Raw genomic sequence first — 21,307 nt, 5'->3', positions numbered from 1 at the left:
GATCTTCTTATCTAATTCTCGAAAAGAAAGCAAAAAAAAAACCCACACATTTTCCAAAAGAACTACAACTATTCCTTTTTCGCAGATATATTACATAATGTATCACTTTCTGAGAAGCAACTGTACACAAGTACTCCATTTCAAAAGCTAAGGGAACTGCTGGTTTGTGTTGCAGGAGTGAAATGAAACATCTTAATAAATACGAGAGTATTAGTGGAGAAACACCTCTCACAGTTTGTAATACACACATTTGGGAAAGTGCATTCCTCACACGGACAGAAGCGAATACATCAATTACACAGCCTTCTGAGGCGTACAGTAAATAACACTCCGTGCTCCCTCGAAGCCACAGAGAGAGGGCTCGGGTACGACTGCAGTATGTTAATTACAAAGACACGTTACTTAAAGAATCACAAATTGGTTGTGCCTAGAAGTCTCTGTGCTTACCACAGTGTTTGTAGTCCCTGGAGGACACAGAACAGGCAGAGGGGCTCATTTACAGTTAGCTTGTCTCTTCCTATAGCGCTGTTTTCTAGTGATTGAAGGTCAACTTTCAATACTTAAGGCGGTAAGACAGCCTTGTCCCATTTCATCCATTATCTTTGATATTCATTTGTTAAACCTCCTCACGCCTTAGTGAGCTGTGGCTGCTTGTTTCCCACAACTAGACTTTCTTTTTGTTTTAGCCATTGACGTCACGCTCTCTCTGCTGGCTAGTCTCTGTTCTGCTAGCTGTTTCTGGAAAGCTAGCATGTTGGTGTTTCAGTGTTGGAGTTTCATGTCTGTATTTTAAGATAAATATGTAACAAATTGTGCACCGGATAGTTAGATTTAATCACGGAATAATTTAAGCAAGAAAAAATGTATCGCTTCATCACCATGTCGAACATTTTCATAATTTACACCTACCGTATATTCTTGGTAGAAGTGACGCTAACTGGAAGCTGAAAACACGACAGAGCCAACCTGGAAAAATGGTGAGCTGGGCTGGCTCAGACATGTGTGAGCTGACCAACCAGAGCAGACTGGGTATTCAGCAGGGCGGGCCTTAAAGAGACAGGAGCTAAAAACAGAGCGTCTCAGACAGAAGGGGAATACAGTGCTGCTGTATGAGATAAAATTATGAATCTGAAAAATGAGCATAATATTTCTCCTTTAATACTTGATGGGAGTTCTGGTCATAGCTCTTGTTTTTAGACAACCACTGACCTCTTTGAAGCGCTGCGTTCTTGTAGTGAAAGTGTAAATGCTTTTCACTTTGCCGTGAACGGCAAGGGTGCTACGAGCACTGAGCTCTCGACACCATAACAACCCACAAACAGCTTATTCTCGACGCAGAAAGCGAGGACTGAGCTGTGAGGAGTTGCTCCCAGTGGACTCGTAAACTCATAGAGGGGTAAAAATAGATGTGAAAGGTGAAGAAGGCACTGTCGGTAGCACGCCAGTTGGTCAGAATGAACACATAGCTCTAAAGCTAAGGCTCCACGATGAATCTGGTGAATGTGCCGCATTGATTTTTTCGAGGTAGAAAGTAATGTAGGCTGTGTGTTACTGGAAGTGAGGTGTAAAAATCCATCAGGACTGATTTCACAGTCCAGTTTTCTCCTGCGCGACTGTAGTGGCATCCCTGCTGGGGCTGTTTATTGAGAATTAAATAACAGGATGAGTTAAAGAGCTTCGAAGCTAACATTTATGTCTCTCTCTTCCCTCTGTTTTCCTCTGTTTCTTCCCCCACTGTCTCCTGTTCCACGCTTCTCCCCTCTCTTTTCCCCTTAATCTCTACCTCCTTCCTCTCCCTCCTCTCAGAGAGCGTATGAAGTTGCCCTTCATGACCGACCAGTGCGAACAGATGCTGAAGATCTGTAATGAGTTTGTCAGACTCCAGGTGTCATACGACGAGTACCTGTGCATGAAGGTCCTGTTGCTGCTCAGTACAGGTAACGGTGCACATTACTCTTTCAAAAAAATCACAGCAGTGCTTTTCATAACCTCAGGAAATGCAGTTATTCTGGGATTAAAACAGGATTCAAACTCTCTTTTCAAATGTACCAGTTATCTTACACCTCTGCAGCCTTTTCAATGAAACGCGAGGTCGGCTCAGTTTGTCACAGCAGGGTAGTATAGTGAGTCGAATGCCGACAAACTGCATTGTAAATGCTATCTTCTAATCATCGTTCAGCATTATTGATGAGAATGTTTGACTGAATGCATCTGTATTTGATTTTCAGGGCTGATGCCGATATATATACTCAATACTGATATTCCAATACTGATAGATTGGTTGATATACACACATTTTTGGCAGTGACCCCTCAAATATGGTTATCAAACATTGACAGAGATGTGAGCGGAGGCAGGATATTTTACAGTTTAACACATTTTTTTTCAAAAAGCGCCTATTTGGCAATATATTGGATTAAACCCCAATGCAAATAGGGAACCTGATAATGTCAGTGAGGGAAAAGGAGTTAGTTACCACACTGAGAAGTTGGAGGTGTGCAGCCTATCCCCTGCTTCATCTAACAGCTCCTTCTTGCTTCAGTACTCCCACGGACTGTATAAAGCTGCTCCCTGACATATTTCAAACTGATCCACTGTCAACAAAATGCAGAAAATGACCGCCGTTTTGCTCTGTAGATGAATTTTTGATGATCGATAGTGGTAAGAGCTAAACTCAGTGAACACATTGCATTTGCTGTCCCTAGCCTACTTTGTTATAAAAGTCAACTCATGCTTTGTCAGTTAGATGCTTTTAATGTGAAGCTGCAGCTGTTAGAAACATTTTGGTTTGCATTAGCAGTAAATGAATATAAAGTTCACGACAGGCTGAGGAATGTTGCAGGTTTTGTTCAGGTGTCACCTCAGGTTTCTGTTAGGTTGATTAGAGTACTGAAGTACTTTTTGGACTTACTTTACTTGTTTTCCAGGAGACATCAGATATTCAGTGCTACATCTGCCATTTTTCTCTCAAGTGTTTTATTTCACCCATAATTCTAAGCTCTGTTAAAATGCTAACCTCAGTGGGGCTTTCCTTTTTGTTTACATTGGTACTGAGGGAGGCACATTTTCACATTTTAAACACCGTCTCTTTTTATCGCCCTGTCTAAGCTGTCCAAGTTTACAGTTCTATCAAGGCTCTTCTTGTTGCACTAAAAATTCAACAGTCGCACAGGGAAACATTTTTTTTCACAAGAGGCAGACACATCAACGCAAAATAAAAATCCATAAACAAGATTGCGGCACAAATTCTCACTGTCTGTTTTCTGGTCGTCATCTGAAGGCGTTTATTTGGTGATTTGCTGTGATCTACAACCTGGAGGGTGAAAAGGTGACATTTTCCTTCTGGTGCTATTCAGAACAACTTTATCACATTTTTCTGTGAAAGTACAGTGTGTTCATCTTCTGTAGTCACTGTCTCAGGTGAAAAGATCTTCAAGTGTCCAACATGTACTTAAACTCTGGAGAAAGCTATTTTTTTTCTCCCCTTTCACAGAAACGGTTGCAGCTTTGATTTGGCTTCCAAAGTTTGTTTGAACAATGATAAAATGGTCATCTAAGAGTCAAATGAGTATAACTTTCTGTGTCTTATCTATGAGAGGATAACATGGAGCTTTCTGTTTGGTTTGTTCTGTAATCACCACCATCACAAATTGCCTGCATAATGAAAAAAACCTCATTACAACAAAATATCTCTCCCAAATTGATTGTCTCCATTTTGCTGAGTGCAAATTGGATTCAGCGGAGATCTATTCTTATAATTTAAATTTGTCCCGAATGCATTTTGAGTTGTTGGCAGATATTTTCTTGATTTACTTCAAAATGTACAAATAAGTGACGGTCATGAGAGGACAGACTAAAAAAGACAAGCTTTCCTTTTGTTCTGAGGAGGTAAAATAATCGACATACTGTAAAAGCAGTGAGCTACCGGTCAAGCTGTGTAATTATCTCCCCTTAAATCTCCAGAAAAACACTACACAACATGAAAAAAACAGTATTACTAAATAAAACGTTTTCCCTTTTATGTAAATGTCTCTTTGCTGAGGAGGAGAGTGTTCTTCCTTCCGCCTCACTCTCTGTGACTGGCAGGGGAAAGGATGCACTTTAGAGGCGATTTGCTCGTTATGCAGAGGAAATGACATTTCCATACGGAGCCTCGGTTGCATTTTCGTACCTGAGAGCTATTTCCATCTGTTCCCCTCAGGGATGGAAACACTATCAGTTCAGGACAGCCAGTTTGAGCTGTTTTAATCATTTCTCATGCACATGCGTGAAAATTAAAGTCACCTGTGGGACACTTTGATTTACTGTATAGCGTATATTTTAACTTCAAAAGGCAGCAGAGTTGACGTTTGCACCACAAAAATGTAATAATTATTAAAAAAAAACACACTAATGGGTCATAGTAGCTATTTTCAACTACCACCCAAAGCTCTGTTAGATAAATATGATACATTAATCTGCAATAGAGAGCAAAAAAAAGGCAATCTGTTCTCACTCTTTTGAAAAATGGTCTCTTGGCCAAAGCTGAACCTGCATAATGAAGAGACCAGAGAGCACTTGCACTGCTGTATCTCCCATTTATCTGATTATGTAAATCGGACAGTATTTCACCCCCATCCTGCCCTCTGTGGCTTTGCATAATCTCTAGGCCAGTTACTGTGGTTTTGTCTGGGCCCACTGCCAGCGACCAGACTGACAAGGAGTCTGTGATGTGTTGGCATGGTCGTTATGACAACTGCATGGAGATGTTATTTTTTTGCTGTTTGTGTATAAATGTAAATATTTCTTGTTATAATAGAGTTTAGACCTGTTATGCTTTTTAGTTTTTTTCCTTTCCTTGAGTGTTTTATATTCAGTAGGTTCTTGTGCTTGTAAAAGATCTTGAAAGTTAAAAAGGTCAGACCAACAGAAGCTCCTCTCTCCCACAGAAAACACTGCTCCTGCAACGCCTCATCAGTAGTCCCTCCTTTAATTCTGTGACTTTGTGACATCATACTACATCAGCACGTCATATTTTTTTCATAATTCATGCCTAGCTGCTTTTTTGGCAGTTGATTTAGCACAGCTGCTCAGTTGTTGTTAGCACTGCTGGTTCAGGCGTGTGTGAGCTGACCAATCAGAGGAGACTGCGCATTCGGGAGGGGGGGCTTTAAAGAGACAGGAGCTAAAACGGAGCATTTCAGACAGAGGGGGAATACGGTGCTGCAGCACTGGACAGTATGAGAAAACTAATGTGTTTTTTGAGCATTAAAGCGTGTAAACCTATTCTAGAAGTAACCCAAAATAAAATGATGACCCTGAAAATTATCATGATATCTCTCCTTTAATAGAAATAAACAATATATGTGTATTTTAAAGTATTACAAAAATATTTAGGTTTTGTTAGATTTATGTACTGACAGTTGAACCAGTCTTGACCTCTTTAGACATTTTCCCATTTCCATGCACCTTGGAAGCAGGTGAAGTTATGCCAGAAACCCCTTACCTGCTTCTACAATTATTTGTAGCCTATCAGATGTGTACTTTCTTCTCAACCAGTGACATAAGAATAAATGTGTGGGTGTGATTGAATGTGATCATAGCATTACTTCTGCGCAGTTTGCAATGTGATTACATATTTTAGCAGTGACCGGCACAGTCAAAACCCTCAGTGTGTGTTCATTAAAATACACTGTACACGCCGAGTTTATAATTTTAATGAGATGTCCAAATCACCTTGTAGATTCTTATCCAGGTCACACCAGTTGGTAACATGGATAGCTACTGTGCTGCCTGTTTCCTGTTAGTTTTGCATATTTTCCACTGCCTACAGCCTTCTGGTAAGAAGTTGCATGCATTCATCTGTGTATGTTTAGCCAGCAGCTCCTTAGGGTCCTCGTCAGGGTCCCACACAGACGTTTGAATGAAGTTTTAATGTCCTGTGCTGCTCTTTGCTGCAGCAGGGAACAGGATAAAGAAGAGACAAAGAAAAATACCAACATTAATGATGGATTCCCAGTTTGAGACAGATGTTTAAATGTGCATAACCAGCTGTTCACATCGACAGCTGTTCAGATGGCAGAGCAGATACATAAAAACGTGTCTGGGTGCAAATTACTTGAGTGTATGGTAAGGTATTCAGCACTCTTACAGTCCCTTTTTTTATTTCGTTTAAGATGAGACATAAAGATAAGTACTGTGTAAGACTGCTCTCACTCCCTCAACTGTTATCTTCTCACCAACAGCAGAGGCACGGTTGTTTTGTAGACATAATCATAAGTCATATCCTCTTAGAAAAGCCAGCAAGGTTGTGTTCTCGCTTTAATGTGGATCTATCTGAAGTTGTTGACAGGAAAACCTGTGGCTGCTTCTGTGTTAACTGCCATCCTAATATAACAAAAGTGTCCTGATGGGATTTTAAACCAGTTCATTGGATGTGACCTGGGGCCCAAACTGCAGATTAAAAAATCCCTTTAACTGTGTGCCACTAATTAACAATGATTATTTTTTTTCATTTTACTTTACGAGTCACAATCCCGCTATTGCCACCTAACTCACACACTGATGTGTCCCTGGATATCTGTCTTTGTGCTGATGTGTGTTTAGTACCGAAAGATGGCCTGAAGAGCCAGGCAGTGTTTGACGAAATCAGGATGACGTACATCAAGGAGCTGGGAAAAGCCATCGTCAAGAGAGAGGAGAACGCTAGTCAGAACTGGCAGCGCTTCTATCAACTAACTAAGCTACTGGACTCAATGCAGGAGGTCAGAGAAACACACACACACACACACACACAAATGTATACTGCATTTGTAGGATTTACCCTAAGGAACAACCATGTTGCCATATATGGAAAAATATATTGTGATACATTAAAAATACATGTTAATATATAGAAGGAGCCCACAATATTGTCAATGAATGTCAATATATTGTTATTTTGCTTCAAGAATATATAACAACATGTAATGAATGTGCATTTTGCCAACATATCACTAATTTATATTGATATACTCAAAATATATCTGGAATATAATACAAGATAATATATGTCCGGTATATTTGTCAATATATGGGGAATATATCACGATATATATATTCTTATATTTTAAGAATATATTACAAAATATAATGAATTTTGATAAAGTATCACTAATGCTGCTCCCTATTTGTTTGGAGTATGAATTCAACAGGTGGCCGATTCTTAAATATTTCACCTTTAATAATGAAAAAAAAGTGTACTGTGGCTTCCTCCATCAGCCAGGCTTTTCTTTCATATCTTATGGTTCAAGAGCATCAGTAACTTGAAGGTCTGCTGAGTTCCCTGCACCATGCTGATTGGTGTAAAACCCTGAAGAAAACACTCAGAGATCCTTCTAAGTGCACTGTGTTAGACTCAAATCTGTTAAAGGCACTACCAACTTCTTGCTCTCTGCTCTCTCTTCTTATTGCTGAAGTAAGCCTACACCCAAGGGCTAATTCAAAGATAATCCTGCAAATTAAAAAAGAAAAAAAAAAAGACATGAAAAGGTTTTTAACATCTAATACATTCTCACTGATCTGTCTGTGTCTCTGCTCCCCCTCATACAGATGGTCGAGGGTCTTCTCCAGATCTGTTTCTACACCTTTGTGAATAAAACCCTCAGTGTGGAATTCCCGGAGATGCTGGCGGAGATCATCACCAACCAGATACCAAAATTCAAAGATGGGAGTGTCAAGCCTCTGCTGTTTCATCAGAAGTGACTGCCTTAAACTGTGAAGCAATGCCTTAAATTCTGCCCTCCCCGCATACCTCTCCTGGGCCCCAAGCTTTCGCCCCGAGCCCTAAGCCTTTGCTTGTCCTGCAGCCCCAACCATCGCTCTTGATTCGATTCCTCGGTTTTTCCAGGCCCCCTCTAGGAATTCTGCCACTCCCCTCCAGGCCTCAGCCATTCGGCCTAATCTCGGAGCACAAAACCTGTGGCCTCGCGCCTCCTAATCCGGTCCCGGGTTTGGTTAAACTGCGGGAGGACATCGACCCACCGACCTGTAGCCCTTCCTGTTGGCTAACCAAGAAGAATTTGTCCTCCAGGGGGGATTTGTTGGCTCTGAATGTCTCGTGGGCAGGATGCGTTTTGGGCAATCTGTTTTTTCCCTCAGCCTCCTCATCCCCTCCTCCGTCCACGGCCCTGTCCTCAGGTTTCTGACGCTGTTTATTTGGCGGCCGCCTGCCTCTTAAGCTCTACTGCCTCCATTGATTTATTGCTGTTTTCAATGACAAGCCAACACCTAGAAACACCTTTTCCTCCCTCAACTTGAGATACTGTCCAACCTGCCGGATTAGCAGCCTACTGACGCTCAACCCCAAGCTCAGGCCTTCTGTTCCTCTGCTCACCTGCCTAGCTTGTCTCCGTTTGCCCCTCCCAGCTCCACTGCGCAGAGAATGTAGTGAGTGTTCACTTGTTGTGGTTTCCCTAGGACTGTCGGCAATGAAGGGGGATAAACTTAAACACGGAAAAAATCAGAAACATACTCCGTCATGAGAGAATCTTTTATTCTTCTGGACCTGAGGACATCGATGACGAACTGTTTTCAGCTGTGAATCAGTTATCTTTTATGAAATTATATGAATCAGATTTATATATCCCATAGATGGAAGAAGAAAAAACGGCTAGAGGAATATTTGTTTATTTTTTGCAGTCATGCATTTCACACGCTTACACACAGGAACACAGAAAAACACAAAGTATAGGCAGACGCACATTCACTCAGCAAAATGTTTACACATGATGTATCTGAGAAGGGAAAAACAGTGCCTTTTAGCTTTTAAAGCTCTTCATAGCCATCCTCTCTGAGAATCTAACCTTGACATCCTTCCATATATTCTTTCTCTTTTAGTTTTTCCATGCTGGCAATTTCTGTTTTCTTTCCAAGCCACCATTTTGTTGTTTTTAATGTGGGCAGCTCTCTCAGTTCTGGTCCCCAGACATGCACGTAAGGAAGACAGCTAATGGTACAGATTTGAAAAATGCAGAGCAGTGTGAAATATTAAGATCTGAGAGTCACATAGGAAAAGTATCAAAAATGTTCAAGGCCCAAAACACATTTCATGTGTGTCTTTTTTTTTTTTCCCCATGTAAAGTATATTTGATAAATATAGAGCATCTCCCAGACACCATCACAACATTTTTAAAGTGACAGTACCCAGATTATATTACAAATATAATGCTGAATACATCCAAATACTTTCTTTTAACAAGCTTGTGACAAACTTGGTGCTTTTAACGGATGCCACTGGAATTTTAACGAGGCATATCTAATATTTTGTAATATTAAGGAGCAGATTTGGAATAATCAGAGTTGCTAATTGGAATGAAATTTGTTTACAAACCTTTTCGATGTATTCAGGTGCAATCACACACACGAGGTGTCCGTGTGTGTGGGTAAACAGCCGCAATGGTGATCAAGCAAACCTGGCTTGAAGTCCGTCCTGTCGTTGCCAGCTGCGTTCGCGCTGAGGTTTCTAATCACAACTTTATCTTCAAATGTGGTTTCATGGAGCTCCACTCAGAGAGACTTACCTGGCCAGACTGCCTGTTCCAGCATCAGAAATCACAGCACGATCGAATAAGAATGAAAGAGTTCCTCATGTTTGTTGTAAGCCAGTGGTTTCAAATTAGACCACAGACCCCTGATTTAATAGCATCGTGTCCCTCATCTGATTAGAGTTTTGCTTTTAGATGATTCATTACAGAAAGTTACAGATTGATCACACATCCTGTCAAAGTGTTACTTATGGATATGAAATTATGCTGGGGACCCCCTCAAGAATCACTGTTGTAACTTAACGGGCATACTAGACTGGCTGATTTTTTTATTCTAGATAAGGTACACAGCAGGTGCTACACAATTATCAAACCTCTAAAGTCTGACTTTATTTTCCAGACAAGATTACATAACCTCACCATGCAGTACTACTTATATGGGGACAAAAAAAACACATTATTTATTAAAAAAGTATTGACTCAATATACCATTTTAGATGAAATATGCCCTTTAATCAACTTCATCTCAAAGCGTTGCACAAGCAGGAAGTGGGGCTATATATTAAATTCTTATGCTCAACTCTACTGAAAAGGTAAATTAATATATTTACGTATTTCTATTGTACATGACGTGTAAAAAAAAAAGAGAAAAAAAATAGACACCCATAACCAATCAGCACAGGCTTTCATCTCTAAAGTTGAACTATTTTTGGAAGAAGATGCAGTTTGGTCCAAATATTTATTCAGTTAAAGCTCAGGCTATGAGTGACTACATCACTTGGATGTGTTCCACTAGTGCCAAATGTAATAAGTTTTTTTATACGTTTTTTGCTGGGAGATGTGAACGAGCGATTATTCAGTTGGTATTCGACATTATGTGGTTTTTGTAACTTTGCTTAAGCGGAAGATCTCAGTTCAGAGTCACACCTACACCAGCTTAAACGTACTGATTGTTATCATTCGACTAAGTATATATGATAGATGACACTTTGTTTTGTTTTGGAGATGCACAAAATATTGTATTTTTGAAATTGAAACTTAAGGCAGTTACATGCACTGCTGTCAAACAGGCGGCGGTCAGAGATTTGGTACACTTGTAATGTGAAAACATGTTCGTACCAGCTTATGTGATGGCCAAAGTGAAATACATCGACAGAGCGGCTGTACATTGGCTTCGGCTGGATGTGCAAACACACAACACACACCCCCTCACGGCAGACGCAGCTCTGTTTTCCCTCAGTGTTTTCTTGTAACTGCCAGGCCTCTCTGCCTAAAATATCTACTGTACAGATTTTCAGCTGTTTTACTCTGAATGGTACTCGTCCCTCCGCTGCGGCGCATAACTCTGAATGACAGTTGACAGCCCAGGTAGCAGGTTGCCATGGAGATGGGTAATTTGTACGTTACTTACAGCGAGCAGCACAGCAGGCTGTGGACGCGTACACGCCACTATTCAATAAGAGCCATCATGTTCGTAATCAGCCATTCTGCTAAAGGATGGTCACTCCCAGCAGGGTTGTTTCATGTACAGTGCAGGCTTTTCAGCTTCGCCCGCTCACTCGGTCTCGCGGCCTTGTGCTGTAAACAACATGGGCTTAATGCCGCTCACGTCACGGGGGAAGATTTGACTTAAACTGTCTATTTGTTTGGGTAACTTTTGCATACAGTATTACAGTTGTTTCCAGGTGGTGGTGCTTCAGAAAACCAGCTTTAATGTGTAGATGTTAACCATATCCCTGCTCATTTCTAAATGGCCATAGGTGTATATAGCAGCGCCGACATATCCAGTGCAATGTAAACAGTGTCTATTATTACAAAAATATTTTTACATGGACATAACCTCTATACTCCTATACGTTTTTCCTCTTACCTTTTCAACTACATGTTTGACTAAAGGCCTTGCGAAAGGGAGACAGAGAGCCATAGAAATAAGATTTCAAATCAGGAAATAGATAAACCCTTAACAAATATCAATGCTTTTGGAGAATGATCTATTGTAAAGAGAAAAAAAAAAAAAAAGATGATATTTTCTGCGATTTTGAATACATCAGCTTGATCCTCTTTGATATGAATAATTTTACCCGATCCTTTTTGTACATTGAACGAGTTGAGAAAGTAAATATTTTTCTGTTTGTTGGTTTGTGTTTGATAAAGGTAGACGTGTTGAATACATTAGGAAGTGTTAAACATGTTTGTCTTGTGAAGTAAATGTAAATTCTACGAGTCAATGGGGAAGTCTACATGGATGCTCACTGTGTTTTAAAAAGTTATAAGGAAACGAGGGAGGGAGGGGAGAGGGGGAGGGAGGGAAGGAAGGTGAGATGGACAGGAGGGTTTTTGAGATATATATAAGAGTGACCAAAGCAGAGGAGTTTAAAAAAAAAAAAAAGATTTTAACAAACAGAAGTATTCAAGCAGTTACATTTTAAGTAGCACTTATTATCCAACTTCTAGTACTTCTTATTTTATTTGAAAGGTATCTTTTTGTAAAGGTCCAGGCTTTGGATCCCATGTACATTGCTGTGAGGATTTACTGGTCACGTTAAAATAGAAAACGAAACAAAAAAAAAAAAAAAAAAGTTGAATCTCGAGTGAAAGTAAACCTACCAGAGCCTGACGGAATTGCACTACCCTCATACTGGTTGATAAAGTCTATTTTGTATAAAATACATGCAAATATTATCTTTAAAGATTAAGGGCAGATCATGTTTCACTGGTACATATGGCTATGGCTTTCATTGAAGTCTGTTTTGTTCGTATTTCAGTTATGTAAATGTAATCCGATGTAAAAAACAAAACAAAAAGTATAAAATGTTTGTTTAAAAAAAAAACAATAGTTTGTTTTACTTCTGTATTACACCTCCTCTGTAGTCAGTGTCGATATTTTCACCTATTTGATTAAATGTTGAATTAAGTTATCTGTGTTGTTCTTTGACATTGGATTTTGGCATCGGGTGGGTAACAACTTGGATGATGTTTATGCTGATGTCGTCGCTGGTTTCAAAGTGAAAAATTCAGAAGAACTGATTTCTTTTTAGTTCAAACATCTTACACAATAAAGTTTCCTGTTTTTCAACGCTCAGCTCCACTGGCTTTATTTTTTTTTCTCTCGGATCTCAGTAGTTGAAAATCATCTCGAACTCTTGGTGATTACACAAACTTAAGTGCTTAGCATTAGGTAAGAAGATCAACTCCACTCAATGTGCGTGTATTAAAGGGCAATTCTGTTATTTTTAAAACCTGGGCCCTATATTTACTTGTTTCAGTGTGTAAATGATTCATTCTTATCAAAAGTTTTGGAATCAGTCCAGTAGATGGCCTTAGCTACGATGGCTGCAGTGTAATCCTTTGGGGCAACTCTTACCGTCAAAGTCACGTCCACTGACAGGCTGAAGTTGTTACTCTGTCTTACAACATTATGGAAATTATTCAAATGGAGATGGACCTTTTTGTTAAATAATAAGATACTTTTTGCATCCAGAAACCAGAAGTCTCACTCTGAAATTTTTTCAAAATTTTTACTGGAATACTGGAATTTCCCTTTCAGTTTGGAGCTCGAGTCAGTAGGCATGAAGACTGGAAAGGGGGAAAACTGTTAGCCTTCAAAGTTCAAAATTACATTTCCTCAGACGTGTAAGGCTCAGTGAATAACAGATTGTATCTCATTCATTTAATCTGTGCACAAACAAAAGTTTGAAAATGCCAATTTGTGGTCGTGCGGGCAGTTATGTGCTGGAACTGTTTCTTGGCAAAGAACAGCTGAGCAAAGTGACTTCAAACGGTCTCTGAGTCATCGTGAGCAGGGGCGAAAATCAAAAGGGGAGAGCTACATGAAATGTTCTCAAGAGCAGAGGAAGTGCTGTAACTCTGCTAACGAAGACTCGGTCAGGCTGCCAGCTAAGGAAAACTACATTACTACCTTTGCCACGGCAAACACTGGTTAATGTTATAGTGGCTTGCTAGCTGATGTCAGCTAACCACTAGCTAACACAAAGATTGGCCTGTAATTCAGTGCAGAGGAAATGAACACTGGTGACAATTATAAATGTTTTAATTGTATTCAATGAGAGAGGTAATTAAAGACACGTCTAACTTTGTTTGCATCTTGTGACACTGCGGAGGACTGAAGAGGCAAAAGTGCTTTTATTACGTGATAATTAATATACTTGAAATTAGTTGTGTTTACAGTGATATACCGGGGCGGAAAAATCGTATTTTCCCAGAATGAGGGGGTCGTGCCCCCCCTTGTTCCCCCTGGGATTTACGCCCACGATCATTAGGCTGCCGGGCAGGGAACAGTTACAGCACGCAGCCCCTTCTAAAATGCAAAATTGTTGTTTTTACTTTCCGTTTGTTTCAAAAATGAACAAGCGAGATACAACATGTTAACTAATAAAATTTAATGGGTGTTCATGGGTGTGTATTTGAACTTTCCTCCTACTCACCTCCTACTCACCTCCTAATCTCTACCTGATTCAACGCACACTTATGAGTTCAGTATCGACCTTCTAATATAAAATTGACAGCAAGACAGAAAAATACCTTTCTTTTGCATAGCGTGTGGCTGAAGCTTTGTGATGTGATTTGAGGATAGTGCAGCATAATATGGTAGTGAAATAAAAGTGAGCACCAACAGGACAGTTGACAATTGAAGTTGAAGCAAACCTCACAAATTTCTGTAACTCTGTAATGGTGTGCCGCAAGCTAATCCATTTTTTTGCTACAACTCACTGTTGCCGTGTAGATGCTGCCGTGCCTTCTTAAACACAGCAGTCACATTAAAATACAAAAGAAGCACTGCAACATGTGTGAATACAACCACAGTATAAATATTCAGGCCGAGCACTGACTCAAAGAGAGGAATCAAAGACCGCCGCTGCAGCTGTTGAACACTTTTATTCTGCACAATCTTGTCAATTCACCAAAACATCTGGAGGAATATTTAAGGCTGTAGATAGACTTAAATGATACAAAAAATCTGGGCAACAAAGGAGGAATTAAGGAATTAAGTTAGTAGGCTAAAAATACAAAATATAAAATTTCATACTTAAAAAAAATTATACCTTATCAAACGCTGTGTATTTATTTACAATGTTGATAAAACACCTCAAAATGAATACAGTTCAGGATCGCGCCTTTAAGAAACTCTCATAAATAAGAAGTTCAGGTATGAACAAAGTAGTCTCATTTCACATTTAAGTTGTTTTTCTACTCTCCCATTTAATTTTTTTTTTTTTGTTAAAATGATAAAATGTTCTTTCAATAGTCTGTCCTAAAAGAGAAAACAAAAAAAAGCTTTTCAAAGAAGTTCACCGAGCGGTTCAAGCAAAAAAAGTTCAGCTTTGACTCATGAAATGACGACATCCGTTGGAGCCCCGGAGCAGACCGGCTTTTGTACACATACCTGAACAATCCTGAAAATTAATTTCACTTTCATTCAAATGTCTGAGCGCCTATGAAAAACATTTCATTCACTTATGAGCAATAGCCTTGGCTGTAAACTAAACTGAATCCAAATCTAAATGTCTGTCCTCTTCAGATAATTACGTTGTTAGCTTCGTCTTTGTGACTTTACATAAAAACAAAATGACCTTGGCTCGGGTGACTATGTCTTTGACTTTGAAATGATTTCGGTTGTTTTCTCACTGCATGCTGCTGAAGATTAAAGCATCTACAGTAAAGCCACTGGTAGCTTTGCATGATGGTTAAAACCAGGAGAAAAATATCCATATTGTCAACATAAGGTCTTTCAAAATCTGATGGTTTGGAGCATCAACATCCTGATTGATGAGAATTCCCAGAATTGTTTTCAATAGTGCAAATATGACTCAACACTGTATACACTGTGGATCCAATTATTTCCAACAATCAAAGAATATCTAACCTGGGGAAGCAGAGTGAGGCATCGCAGCTGGGCTTGTTTTAACCAGCAGGAATCAGATGTTACTCCTACGCCGCTTAGTAAACCGCTGATCTGCTTGTGGAGCTTGTTTGAAATTTTTCACATTTTTCATGAGGGCTCTGCAGGGAGAGGCATCATAAATACGGATAATTCCAGCGCTGACCTTTTGGCGAACTGTTTTTCAAGGCGACACCATCCTGGGCTGATCTGCCCCGGGGCTCCTGCTGCTGAACTGGGGCTCTGCAACATTAGCCAGGTTGTGTCTTGTCCTGGGGAATTACCGGACCGCCACAGCGAGTGCTCACAAACACATTTACAGCTGTACAACACAACCCAATCATTTAAATTGGCTTTAAAAGCTCTGGTTCCCCAATGCGATTAGCCGTCATTCAGACAGCGCACAGTGAGGAGGTGAACTAGCAAGTCCAAAGTTAAAGGCCACTTGCTTTGTTTAATGTTCCCTGTCATCATTTCAATCATCTCCGCAGCTAGATCTCTCACTGTCTGGCTGATAAAAAAAAACAGGAGATGCTGAAGCAGTGGCAGTGCAGGCCATAGTATTAAAGCAAGGGCTGAAAAATCACAAGCCTCACAGCTCAGAAAGTTCAACTCATACAGGTCAAACACACACACACACACACACACACACACACACACACACACACACACACACACACACACACACACACACACACACACACACACACACACACACACACACACACACACACACACACACACATTCCAGGGTCATTACCACATCATCTTCACCAGATCTTGGGAAGTCATCCACACTAATCCAATAACAGCTAGAACCACAGTGGGACTTTTTTTTTTTTTTTTTTTTCCAGTGCAATACATGGTTCTCCCCCCCAGTCCACTCCGTTTCCTGCGTCATATCCATTAGATATGGTTCTGCTTGGTCCAGTTTCAATTCCCAGTCCGGTCAACAGAAGAGCGGTCTCTACAACGATGGTTCAGTCCAGTATAGTAAACGATCTAACAGAGTCTGTTCAGTCTTGTGCAGTCAAATCTAGTCCTCTACAGTCCAGTTTTGGTCAACTCCAGTCCAGTCTCGTCCGGTTCGAGTCGTCTTCTGGACTATAAAAACTCCACATAGTTTTCTGGTATTAGTCCTGTCCGGCCGTCCAGCGTCCCTTCCAGCCAACCGGGCTCCCTGGAGGCATGAACTGGAGAAAAAGAAAGAGGAATTTATGATCAAGAGAAAAGAAAAACCATAAATATGTGGTGCCTAAACATGTGCACAAACACGTGAACTGTGTGGAGGAACGGGGGTTTAAAGACGGATTAAAAATAACTGAGAACAATTTCACATGTTTCTCATTATCTAAGTGTTTCATATCTAAATATTTTGAGCAGGTATCTCTGGCAGCAACATCAAACATCAAAAGCTGCTAATAAATTAGCATTAAATAGAAGAGATGACTCCAGACAGAGGTGTTTTTGCACTGAAGCTACAGTAGCTAACTACTTAAATGATATTTTGGTAAAAAGTGTAAAAACCCTAAAAATGTGATATGAGCGACATGTTAGCAAGGTAATGCTTAATCACACACCTAGCAGACGTAGTGCAACATTAGCGTTAACTTGGAGTCGCAATGTTCGCTTTTCTTTTAGCTCCTTTTTGGTCTCCACCATCTCCAAAAGGAAATATCTACGTTTTACCCACTTCCGCTGTTTTCACCAGCTAGTAAATAACTTTCTCTGTCTACCGAGTCGGCGTTGATGGGAGGGGTGAGGCTGAATTAGGAAAGTTTAGTGCCGTCAAACCAAAACAAGGAGCTAAGAGATGCTATGAAGCAGTGACAGGGTAGGATCACAGCGTTACATACCTGTTTACTTCAAGATACAGGTTTTCAAGACATAACATTGTTATGACGTTATGAGTTTTGTTTGTAGTTAGCACCTACAATACGTCTGTCAAGTTGTTACAGACCTGGGATTTGTATTTACGACAGTCGTGTTGCACTGAAAAACTGCGGGGGGCGCTAAATCCCAAGAAATGCCAATTTCTACATAATGTGACTTTAACTTGAAAGGAAGATTGAAAGTTCAAAGTAATTTGCGAATACAAATGTAATAATTTGTGCACAGGATCATCAAATGTGAGGCGTGAAGACTGGATGTAAACACATCGCAGATGCAAGATGTCAATTTGAAGCTGGAGCTGAAGCTTGACGTCTTTGAAATACAATGATATGGCGATTTTTAGGAAACAACATTACTGAATTAACTGCGTGTTCCCGTTGCGTGCAGTATAATGTGATGTTCTGGTTAGAGATCTACTCAACAACAGGACCATTGGCAAGATATGGTTCAACACAGGAAGTTAAAAGGAACACTGACCAGAAATAAATGGTGTGTTCACCACATTTTTGTGCTCAAAGGAAATCTAAATCAGAAATTCTGCAGACCATATCATCAAAGACAGGAACCAAATGTGAACAGGGAACAAGTCTGTCCTTGATTGTCATGGATCTGCCTGATTTAAACAAATGTTAAAAAAGGTTCAGAGATCGTATTGAAACAGAATTCTTATGACCACCAAAAAGGAAATTTTGAGGCTGTAGTATGAGGTCCAAAGGGACAGCTGAGATGCTCGGTCCTTGGCTAGCCATGAGCAAGCTGGGGTGTTGAGATACCACCGTCGGGATTACATGTCCCCAAGGTCACATTTTGGCCCAAAGGGCTCCGATGACACTGCGCGGCGTTACATAACACGCAATAGTCTTAACACAGCTAACTCTATTTAGGGTCTCGGGGTCTGAAGGACCATGTGTCAACTGCCATGACCAAAAAAGTGAATCCCTCCCAATCCTGAGTGTCTGTTTGCCAACAGGGATTTACGACGTAGCACTATCACTGCACAGTTCCACTGTTATTCTGTCTGATAACAAGTGAAGCAACGTAAGTACTGCATAAGTAGTTTTATTATCTTTAAATATGTGCAAACCTAGCTCTCATTAGGAGAAAATCATTTAGTGATTTAAAGTTTTGGAGCTTCAGGGTAGAGGGACTGAAGTCAGGCTTGAGAGGACCTGTGTTGCAGAGAGGCAGAACGAAAAGAAAAAGTTCAGATCTGAAAGTTATTACGTTCTTGGCTGCTTGCAAAAGTAATTCCTTGCACTTGACTGCGTCTGTTACACTCTAGTCTGCTTGCCAGCCTCTAATATTCTCTTGAGAAGTGTGCAATAAGAGCAAGTGCACATCCAAGCTTATCTTACAGCCAGGTGCTGGATAAAAATACATTAACAAACGGAATAATATATTATTTTCCCTATGGATTCAGGCAGTAATTTACTGCAAGGAGGAAAGTATCTTCATACAACTCCAGCGCCCTTTTCTCCTTCCTCCAACATGATCACCAGACTTTACTGAAAGGGAGAAATGGCATGGAGGCCATTAAATTTCTTTACAAAAAATGGTGTCATCATTTTTGTGGCAAAATCCCTCAACAACATATTTCCTACCCCAAAGATGATATCCAAACGACAAGGCTTACTTAAGTCCAGCAACCTCCCAAGGCCGACTTTCCCTTTCGACAGTGATTGTTTGTTTCACGACAAACACCAACCCACATTCTTTCCCTTTTCCTCTCTGCTGGCAAGTTCAGAGCCTGACTCACCGTTCTCAAAGATGGTCCCGGCGATGAAGGACAGCTCCGAGTCATGCTCTGCCTTGCAGGCATACAGCGCCCGAGCCTTCCTGCCCACAATACTGCAGACAAGAAGAGAGTGACGGTGAGGCAGTAGGTTGATTCAGGAAGAAAAACAGACAGCTTTTGATTTGAAACCATGCTTCATTTAGGTACGTCCAACGAGACCTAAAGAGACTCCTTAAGCTACGCAAATCACAGACAGGTCATTACATTATGCAAGCTGTTTCATAAGTACCAAGCGGCTATATTTGCAAATGATGGATTATTTCGAGCATGAGTCAAACTTTACAGAAGTTATCTTTTATCACCCACATATTTCAAATTTAAAGAACTACTATTTTTCCTCTGTTACAGAACATTTTCTGTCTTCCTGTTGCTCATACAGAACCAGGACCAGCCACAGAGGTTTTGATGGGTAAAAATCTTGGAAGACACAACAGGACATTTGAAACTTGAACTGGAAGCCTGTTATATAGTAAAAGACACTGTAAGTCTGCCAAGGTTGAGCTGAGGTGCATTTTTATTCCATTTTAGATAAGAAATGACTGCCATTTAACTGACCACTGCCTGCGTAAAAATAGTCGAGAGTGCATCATTGATTACAGATGCTATATTAGCTTTTATATTCCCTCCTTTCATTGGAAATGTCAGCGGTCACGGTCCACTGGGGGCTCCTTGCACTCACAGCAAAAAGCTGTTTTTATCTTGAAATACCTTCAATAGTCCAAGCATGAGTAACAATGTACTTCAAGGAGCTACTTGCGCAAATAAGAGTGTATTAGCATATTGCTAACAGCAATACAATAATTTACTGGATTGTACTTAATGCATGCTTGAATGAAATCTCCAGGCACTCCAACACCTCCAGAAGTCAAACGCCTTGTATGGAAGAAAAACACAGCGTTTCTTTCTTTCCCCCTCTTTACTGCATCACCTGCAGTTTCCCAGAACAACACTCTCTTGACGCTTCCCTGTGATTAGTGACGAGCTGCGGTTAAATTATGAGACAGCAATGTGGACCAACCTGATTGGGGACGAGTCACTGGAGGCAGAGGATATCGGTTGAGGACTCGAGGGTGCTGAGAACATCGGCCAGGAGGGGGAACGTGGCGAGGTCGGGCTTGGAGACGTTGCACTGATGGGCACATACACACAAAATGCCCAATTTACAGCATTTGCAGTGTCATACAGGTTTCAGAGAAACAGTCATTTACATATGCATACAGTTCTGGACATTATCAGCTGTGACCAGTGTGACATTCTTTAATTAAAGACATTTTTCGTACCTGGTTGGTATGCTGCTACGACTCTTCGGGTTCAGCCTGGAAACACAAGATTTGAAAAAAAAAGAAACAAGATGAAGTAATCCGTGAGTAATCAATGAGCCATAAGGTTAAAGGTGGGGCAGGCAATTCTGGAGAAAGATAGTCGACTCTCATTCCCAGGTCGTCATATGCCGATGCTTTGGGTTGGTATTTAGCCCAAAAATGTAAACCACCTGGAAATGAGACTCAATCAACTGTCTTTCTACAGAATCACCTTCACTACCTTTAAGTACTAAAATGTTTCTGAACATGATATAATTGAAACATTCTGCCTCAAGAAAGGGATTTGTTACTGAGGGGTTATCTCTTCCGACTGAGGTCTTCCTGCATTAGCTTCTAGCACACAAGGAGCAATGACAAGTATGCAGAGAAGACCTCTAAGCTTGCTGACCAAAAAATGTGTTAAGATAAGAACCAAATCAATTAACTAAAGGAGAAATGTAGCCCCAAGATGAAGGCAGCTTTCAAAGGAATGAATGGGGCGCCATCTCCAATGCTGTAACTGTAAGATCCATGGGTAACAGGCACCATCAGATATCGCCATTTTTGCATTGTCATTGCAACTGGCCCATCACATTTTTTATGAAGTCATAGCTTGGCGATCGAGTAACCCTAACCCGTCACGCACTGACCCTAGCCCTGGATTGGGGTTGTGAAGGGGTCTATTTTAACCCAAACCATCTTTCCTAAACCTAACCTTAAGTATTTTTGTTGCCTAAACCAAACCAAACTGTGACAAATTACAGAAACAAAAAAAAGTATAAGTGAACTTGGTGTAAAAATAAAGTCAACAGTACAACAATGTGTTCAAAAGGGAACACAGTCCTGTGCATAACACGTTTAGCCGCAACATTTCGCTCAAAATGCGATCTTTGTTGCTTTCTGCTCAGGTGCAATC

The 21,307-nt window shown here is 40.5% G+C and overlaps 2 protein-coding genes across 5 annotated transcripts in view; one reads left to right on the top strand and one right to left on the bottom strand.

Moving 5' to 3' along the window:
• LOC311269580 (glucocorticoid receptor-like) overlaps positions 1–12,585 on the top strand; it is a 75,854-nt gene extending 63,269 nt beyond the window's left edge. For all 3 annotated transcript variants that reach the window (XM_084373795.1, XM_084373796.1, XM_084373794.1), the window contains 3 exons: positions 1,807–1,937; positions 6,586–6,743; positions 7,570–12,585. In XM_084373795.1, coding sequence (XP_084229921.1) covers positions 1,807–1,937; positions 6,586–6,743; positions 7,570–7,722 — 442 coding nt within the window. In that variant the 3' untranslated portion in view covers positions 7,723–12,585. The remainder of the gene's footprint in view (positions 1–1,806; positions 1,938–6,585; positions 6,744–7,569) is intronic.
• A 1,795-nt stretch (positions 12,586–14,380) lies between these two features.
• LOC311269762 (rho GTPase-activating protein 26-like) overlaps positions 14,381–21,307 on the bottom strand; it is a 95,858-nt gene continuing 88,931 nt past the window's right edge. For both annotated transcript variants that reach the window (XM_084374154.1, XM_084374155.1), the window contains 4 exons: positions 20,371–20,406; positions 20,109–20,219; positions 19,052–19,143; positions 14,381–16,595 (listed from right to left, as the gene is read on the bottom strand). In XM_084374154.1, the coding sequence (XP_084230280.1) occupies positions 16,507–16,595; positions 19,052–19,143; positions 20,109–20,219; positions 20,371–20,406 (328 nt within the window). In that variant the 3' untranslated portion in view covers positions 14,381–16,506. The remainder of the gene's footprint in view (positions 16,596–19,051; positions 19,144–20,108; positions 20,220–20,370; positions 20,407–21,307) is intronic.

This window comes from Pagrus pagrus (assembly GCF_965226575.1).
Source record: "Pagrus pagrus genome assembly, chromosome: 14".
Taxonomy (NCBI): Eukaryota; Metazoa; Chordata; class Actinopteri; order Spariformes; family Sparidae; genus Pagrus; species Pagrus pagrus.
Note: the sequence above shows the minus strand (reverse complement) of the source record. Positions and strands in the feature narration are given on the sequence as shown.